General features: G+C 43.8%; 1 protein-coding gene across 1 annotated transcript; it reads right to left on the reverse strand.

Annotated features, from left to right (window-relative positions):
• Positions 1-3485: 3485 nt before the first annotated feature.
• Positions 3486-7933, reverse strand: LOC118239815 (PRAME family member 12-like). Its single transcript, XM_035453833.1, has 3 exons — positions 7647-7933; positions 7292-7523; positions 3486-3551 (listed from the first exon to the last, which is right to left on the reverse strand). The coding sequence occupies exons 1-3, from the start codon at positions 7931-7933 to the stop codon at positions 3486-3488; spliced, it is 585 nt and encodes a 194-aa protein (XP_035309724.1).
• Between the last annotated feature and the right edge of the window lie 304 nt (positions 7934-8237).

The following is an 8237-nucleotide window of genomic DNA, read 5'->3' on the forward strand; positions in this document are numbered from 1 at the left end:
GGGTGCTCCTGCAAGGCTATTTGTCACTGCCCGGACACCTCCTTGTGCATTTCAGTATGGGAGGAACTGTCTAAGTAGCGCCTATGCCTTTTACTGCTGCTCCTCACACCTGTGCCTTCCAGAGCTGTAGGAATTGCAGATAGGAGCCTCCATGCCTGCTCTTCCCTGGTATTCCATTGGACATTACCATCACTCCTTAGATTTCCATCCATGGTTTCCAGTCATGGGCATAATATTAGATTCCTGAGGTCAGGCCCAGTTCATTCGCCAACTCCCCTTATTACAGCAGACTGGGTGGTGAAGGCAGGCATGAGGAGTTCAAGATCATCCTTCTATACCTAGTCAGTTTGAAGTCATCCCTGAATGCAGGTGATCCTGTTTAGGAAGATAAAGTTGAAAAGTTCCTTGAGAATTGTTTGAATTGGTTTGTCCCTGTGTGTGCCAGAAATAGATGCTGGGGCTCCAATGACTTCTGCCAGTTGTTCCACCACTGAGAGATCTCCACAGACTCTCAGGAGACCAAGGAGTTTGTGAAACAAAAGATGCATTCTTCAGCCTCCAGTTAGCAGAGGTGAGTCAGCCATCTCTGCTTTTAAATGGAAAGATCCAGAGGGAGGTTTAAGTGGGGGAATGCATATGGACCAGATTGTCCATAAAAATTTTAAATTTTCAAGATTTAACAATTCTCAAACCCTGTTTGATGAGACAATAAATGCTAACCTCCTGCCCTTCCATCAGAGGTTTTTGGAGAACATAGATTATGAAAGGGCCACTGAAGGACTTCTACAAGAATTACAGACCTTAAGGCTACAGAATGTCAGCTAAGAAAGCTACTTTGCACATCAGAGGCTGCCCTCCTTAGCTTCCAGGTGAGGGGAAGCCAAAGGAGTCTGTCTCAGAGGATCCTGCCATTCTTCAAATCCCAACTCCAAAGACCAGGAGACATAGATTTGAGAGTTCCCAGGTGCAGTAGGGTACAGCTGCCTCTGGATCAGTTTATGGAAATATCAAAGCCCTTTACATTAGCACAAAGAGGACACTGGACTGAGACTAAACAAAAGACATTTGAGGCTTTAAAATATTTAGACTCTGCTTTGGCAACAGCACTCACACTTTGAGATGTCTCAAAATCTTTTCATCTTTCTGTTCATGAATAAAAGACAAAAGGGGATATACCCTAAACTTTGGATGCATGGAAATGCCCTAGGCCATACCTATCCAAACAACTGGATGCTGTAGCCACAAGATGGCCCACCTGTGTTAAGAGCTTTGGTGGCTAATGGCACTGGAATGGAAAACAAAGAAACAACTTAATTGTGGTCAAGATCTTATAACCCAAAGCACCCGAATCCATTGAAGCCCTCTTCTGAGCACCACGAGAATGCTGGCTATCTACTTCCTCTTTAACCTAGTACCAGGTCTTATTCCTGGACCACCTAACCTTGAGTCCTATTTGAGAAACCCACTACTCTCTGTCCTGCTACTCTCTTGCCTTATAACAAACAACAGGTTTTCATCCATAACTATCTTGAGATGAAAGATGAAACCAGATACATGGAAGTTGAGTAATACCTCTAACTAAAACAATTTGTGCCAGGTACCTCAGTTCTGAGAGCAGAACTGACTCAGGGGGTGAAAAGTACAGGACTCTATACAACGAGTCGCTAGGCTTTTACTACCAGGTATGTCCACCACTTGATTGATAGGGAAAGTGGACTTCTCACCACTATGGGAAGAAATGAAGAAAAATCTTGGCCCCCTTTGAGGGTATTTAGCTTCCCCTATGAGTTGCTGTCATCCACTGCTCATCCACTGACCTGGCTGTTTGATAAATGGCCCTAAGACCATTGGAGTTTACCGATATTCTGATGACATGCCCCAACCATTGTTGCCTAAGATTCCATGAAAGAGACAAAATGGGCAGTTCAAACATACAGGCTCATGAAGGACTCCAGGGAGGAAAATCATTCTTCCAGAAACAATCGGCAGGACTCTGGTAACTGACCTTCACCAGTCGACACATCTGGGGTGAATAAAAGTTTCTGAGTAGCTCAGACCATGGTATGTTATACCTAGACTGGATGCCTAGCCCGCCATTTCTCAGCCAGATGTCACTTGTGCTCAAGTAAATCAAAAACAGAGCCCTCACCTGGGAAGAAGTCTAAATGAGAGACCACAACCTTGAAAACTGGGGAAAACTGACTCCACTAAGATTAGCCTGCCCGGGAAGAACAAAAGTACCTGGTTTGATAGATACCTATTCTGGGTAGAAGTGTTCCCCACTTAGACCAGGACTGCTGAAATAGCAAAGAGGTCAGAAAATAGTGGACTTTCATAGCCAAACCCTTCAATTCCCCTCAGTTAAAAGCTAAAGCTTTAGACAGAGTTTGAAAACATCATTGTTAATATATATCTCAGAGTTGTGGGCAGATGAAATAAATGAAACAGTAAAAGGAGCTATTTTCTGTCGTTTTTTGTTGTTTAATTTTTTTATGTTTTCTGACATTATTTTTTAAACATTTACTTATTTTTATTACATATACAATGTTCTGTCTGCATCTTTGCCTATACTCTGGAAGAGGGCACCAGATCTCATGATAGGTTATGAGCCACCATGTGATTGCTGGGAATTAACTCAGGACCTCTGGAAGAGCTGTCAGTGCTCTTAACCGTTGAGCCATCTCTCCAGCCCCCTGTTGTTTAATTTCTTTTTCAACACAGTGTTTCTCTGTCTTGCTTTGGAGGTTGTCCTGTTATTTGTTCTGTAGAACAGACTGCCTCTGCCTCCCAAGTGCTGAGATTGAAGGTGTGTACCATTAGAGTCCAGCAAATGGTAAATTGACCTTCCTTTGCTTTGTGCCTGTCCCCATATAGGAAGGGATTTACCCCTATGAGATTGTGCTTGGAAAATCTCTCCCACTACTTCCCAGGCCCAGAGATGAGCAGTTGTCAGAACACGTTGACCATTCCTTTCTTGCTACAGCTCCTCCAGTCCCCCATACAGGCAATTCATTGGAATATCTGAGAGACCAGCCCAAAATCCACCACCACTTTGAACACCTCTTGTGATTTTGACTCAATCACTAAGACGAGCCAGAATGTAGTGGACTTAGGCTCCTAGATCTTAGCACAGTCATACCATCCAGGGTATAAAACTCAGCATGTAGAAAACACCTGCCAAAACAACAAAGAGCCAACCCGCCCAATTCCATAAGTCTCTAAGTTACTAGACTTGCTTTATGTTTACTGTAGTCCCACTACTGGTTAACTGTTCTTGCAAACTAATGTCTGCATACCCAGACATGCATACCCAGGGTGTTTCAAGGATCACCCTGATAAAAGTTCCCAGCTACATTGGGATCCTGAAGACACACTGTAAGTAAGTACCAACTGACTAAAAGACTCTTAATTGGCTTAAAACAATGGGAAAGTAGTCTTCTCTAATGGACACACCACACAACATGACTCAGGAGGTTATAATGAGTTCAAAACCAGCCTGGGTTACACAGTGAGTTGCAGGTCAGTGTGATGTTCAGACTGAAGCCTTGTCTCTGAAAACAGAACACAAAAAGTCTGAGTGGACCATTTACAATGACAAGTAGGAGATCTGGCACTATTGCGAAGGCAATGTACTAGGTCCTAAACCTGTGGCTCCAATTTCCAAGCTAGAAAAGGAAAATAACTCCCAAATACTGGGTTAAACCCTAAGATTTCTGTACATAAATATTACAAAATTTTCTTCTACATGGGTGATGTAGCTCAAATGGTAAAAGCTCAGCTAGTGTGCTGAAGACTCTGGCTCTTGTGTCCAGCCCCTCAACACATGAAGACTAACATCACCACCACCACACTGGACATAGTGCAGAAAGCCTGTATTCTAGCATATAAGGTGTTCAAGGTCATCATTAGTTAGACAACAAACACCAGATCAGAAATTAAACATAGCAAAAGCCATCATGAAGGACTGATTTGGATATCAGGCAGCTTTGTTATCAACCCAAGGTTCTTTGCTTTCTTTGTAGACCGAGGGATTGTACTGGGTTTTTCAACTCCAGAATGATTCATGCTACAGGAAGAAGTAACTGGCTTAGGTCATCAAATCCATGCCACATGGAGACCTGCTGTACTCTGGCCTCCTCATCATGGCAATGATTGCCTAGGAAGATCTGTTACACTCATAGCAAGAAACACAGGGTGTGGTGGCCCACACCTTTATCCAGCACTAGAATCAGATCTCACTGGAGTGGAGGCCTCCTGCCTCTACCAAAGTTCCAGGACAGCCAGGGCTTCAGAGAAACCCTGTCTCAAACAAAGGAAGAGAAGTAAAAGAAAGAAGAGACAAGAAAACCCTGGTGTTCATGCAGTGACTCCATGAATGGGTTCTAGTCTACTATGGTCTCAGTTCATTCTCCTGCATGGAGATCTAATGAACCTGGACACACTCTATCACGTACCCTGCCATGGAGAGTATGATTACTGAGACTTAGAGGTCATCTTTGACTACATATGAAAGATTTTAGTTTGCTGAGAGAAAAAGTTTTGAAAGATTTTAGTTCACAGAGAGAAAAAGTTTCCCACAGGCCTTGGCCCATTACAAGGAAGTTGACCCCAACCCTGGGCACATCCTATGGTTTAGATGGGGACGATCGCCAAGACAACCCTCTTTAGGTCACACCTGGCTGGACAATAGACATTCAAGGATTTTTCAGGGTCCGTTCTGTGGTTTTTCCTTTGTAGAAAAGCAGGTCACACCGGGGTGACCACTCTAACATGAGATCATACTTTGTAATCAATCACTTTGTGCCCCTTGCCTGTATGCTGATCTGCAGTTTTTTCCTATATAAGGAGCTTGCATCCCATGCTGGAGTGTGCAGATTCCCTGATATTACTGACACCCAAAAGCACATTCTTTCAATAAACCCTCTTGCTTTTGCAGCTCTTGGTCTGGTTTCTGAGTTTAGGGAGCTCCTCGGGATCCTGAGGCCCTTAGGGGTCTGGGGGTTTTTCACATAAACAGTTTCTAATAGGCCTGAGCCAGTGTTAAACCATATTTAGACAAAAATGAAAGTATACAAGATAATAAATCCTAGAGTTTGTAGTCAAGAACCACAGATGGGCCTGGGATCTTGACCATGGTCACTTTTCACACTTTCTCAAATTGAGATCTTATTCATTAAGTGATCTTAATCACTTACCAACCCAGACTTTTGTTAAGATTTATGTTTTGAGACAATGTATTTCCTAATGGCTAAGGTGGCTTTGATACCCCAACTCTCAGCGAAATTCCTATCTCCGGCTTCCTCCTGCTAGCATTACTGTTTTGAGCCAATGTCCCATGTTTGAGCATTATTCATATGAACCACATGGTTCTGAGTGTGAGTCAGATAGGAATCAGGACACCCACAAAGTCTCCTAAAATGTCAAAGTACCTGTCTTATGGTTTCTATTGCTGCAATGATCACTGATTGACCAACAGAAAACTGGAAAGGAGAGGATTTCTTTGGGTTATACTTCAACATCATAGTCTACCAGTGAAGGAAGTCAGAATAGGAACTCAAAGGGCAGGGAATGGAAGGCAGTAGCTAATGCAGAGGGCAAAAGGATGCTGCTTACTGGCTTTCATCCCAAAGCTTGCTTAGCCTGTAATTTTTTCTTTAAAGATTTTTATTATGTATAGTCTTCTGCCTGCGTGCCAGCAGAGGGCACCAGATCTCATTCAAGGTGGTTGTGAGCCACCATGTGGCTGCTAAGAATTGAACTCAGGACCTCAGGAAGAACAGTCAGTGCTCTTAACCGCTGAGCCATCTCTCCAGCCCCCAGCTTAGCCTGTAATTTTATTAGAACAAAGGACCAAAAGCCCAGGAGTCACCCCAGCCAAAATGAGCTGGACCCACTCCACCCCATCCCTAGTTAAGAAAATTCCCTAGAGCAGAATCTTATAGAAGCAGTCTCTCACCTATCCACAATCCTGAAATCAGTTCTGGAATAAAGATGACTGCTCTGTGACCTGCTCTCTTACCTATTTGGGTTAAAGGAATATGGCTTGAATCCATTGATGCTATGCAAGGGTTTTGGAGCTGTAGCCCAGTGGGGAGAGAGCTTGCTTGCCTAGAATCATAAACCCTGGGCATTCACTTCATCACTGCATGACCTAGACCTGGGACATCCTGCTGTCCCGGAATTCAAGATTTGAGGCATGAGGATCAGAAGTTAAAGGTCATCGCTGGTTATATTAAATTAGGGGACAGATGGTATACACACAACTGGTTCTCAAAACAATTTCAAAATTGTCCTCAGACAGTGGTGGCTCAAGACTTTAATCACAGTATTTGGAAGATGGAGGATGAAGGCAGATCTGTGCGTCCCAGGCCAGCCTGGAGGAGACAGCAAGAGCTACACGAAGAGACCACATCTTAAAAGAACAAAACAACAACAACAAAAACAAATGTATAAACAAACACTTTGTTTCTTGCAGGGAGACATGCATGGTTTCATCAAAAGACTTTTTCAGAAGACCAGTCAGCACCCTGAGTAGAGAAATGAAATTAAGACTGGGACATGAGCCAGTTTTTCAAGACAGGGTTTCTCTGTGGCTTTGGAGGCTGTCTTGGAAGTAGCTCTTGCAGACCAGGCTGGTCTCGAACTCACAGAGATCCATTTGCCTCTGCTCCTGAGTGCTGGCATTAAAGATGTGCCCCATCAACGGCCAGCTAGGAGTGGTTTTACATAACTTTAATCCCACCATCTTGAAGTGAGCCAGGAGGATCCCTGGGTTTGAGGCAGGCCTGGTCTCCATAAAGAGTTACAGGCCATGCAGGAACCACAGAGTTATCCCTATATCAAAAAAGGTCTGGGATAGGATATAAGATGATGGCTCACACTCATATCAAGAAGTAAAACAGCATTGTCACTTCTTTGAGTCTGTTCTAGGCAAACAAACAAAAAAATTAAAAGGAAAACATTAGTCAATCATTGTTGTACACTCCTTTAATTCCAATGTTCTATAGGCAAAACTAGCCAAAGTCTACATGTTCAAGGTCACAAGTTCCTACATAGAGTTCCAAGTCATCCCATGTTATATACTGAGACACTGCGATCCATTATTTTGTGACTGGAGAGATGCCAAGGAGGTTAAGAGAGGATTGGTCTTTCTAAGGGCACAAGATGCAGCATGGCTTACGACTACTTATATGGAACTTAAGATCCAGAGAAGTCCTAAGAAATCCAACTGCTCTGTCTGAGCACCTTCATTTCTTTTTAGGAACCAAGTTAAAAAATAGCATGGCACAACATCTTTTCTCAGCTTGAGCCATTGCATGAAGTGATCACTGTAGTCCTTGAGAGTGCGGAAGATGTGGGTATATTCAGCTAGGACTTTCAATGTCTGCTGCTTTCCCTCTGTTGTGGGATCTTTCTTTAATGGTTCCTTCTTCGGTCTAGAGAAACCATTCTGTGTTCTAACACATCTTTCCTCAAAACCACTTTCGATATGGTGCAGATTGAGCACTTGTAGTCTGCACTGCCTGTGGGTTAAACAGGAAGGAGGTTCATATGACAGTTATAATATTACAGATCCCACATCTCAGCCTCCCACCACTACATCGACATTGATGCCACCCTTTCCTTCCTCACCAACAGACACTCACTTAGGCCAAACGGGCTGGTTAAGGAGCCAATCCATTCCATCCAAAACAGCCTGGAAGTTATCCTCGTGGACATATTGTATAAGGGACCCGAGAGGAAGGCAGGGGAAGGGCCAAGATATTATCATGGCCTTCACTACATTTGTTTGTCTATTAATGAAGGCCTGCTCAAACAGTGGTGGGTAAAAAAAGGTGTGAAGCCTCTCCAGAGCAGAGATGCTCAAGTCTTCATCTGTCAGGAGCCCTTGAATAGCCAGCTGCTGGAGAGTGGGCACAGCCTGGAAGCTCATCCTGGGGGATTCAGTTAAGGGATCCTGTGGAAGCATCCAGAAAGACATCTTTTCAGAACAAAGCTTAGAAAGGTCTTTGCTCCTGCAATTATAAACATCACCTCAGGGTCAGAATCCCTGCTCAGAAGGTAGAAACCAGGTTTTCCCATTTGACTTTCTGTCTGATGCTCTCACAGCTACAGTTCCATCAGGCAGCATGGTGGACTGAGGATCAGCCACATAAAGTGTGCCTTACCATTATTCTGCCCAGTCCCAAACCCCATTGCCCTGAGTCCTACTCTGCTCTGGAGTGGGTAAACTAGAA

The sequence above is a fragment of the Cricetulus griseus genome, unplaced genomic scaffold (assembly GCF_003668045.3).
Source record: "Cricetulus griseus strain 17A/GY unplaced genomic scaffold, alternate assembly CriGri-PICRH-1.0 unplaced_scaffold_35, whole genome shotgun sequence".
Taxonomy (NCBI): Eukaryota; Metazoa; Chordata; class Mammalia; order Rodentia; family Cricetidae; genus Cricetulus; species Cricetulus griseus.

Coding starts and splice junctions, on each gene's coding strand:
- LOC118239815 (XM_035453833.1), bottom strand. CDS start 7,933: ATGAGCTTCCAGGCTGTGCCCACTCTCCAGCAGCTGGCTATTCAAGGG. Junction 7,524..7,646: donor AACCAGCCCGTTTGGCCTAA/GTGAGTGTCTGT, acceptor TTTAACCCACAG/GCAGTGCAGACTACAAGTGC. Junction 3,552..7,291: donor GGCTCAAGCTGAGAAAAGAT/GTTGTGCCATGC, acceptor TTCTGTTTTCAG/AGACAAGGCTTCAGTCTGAA.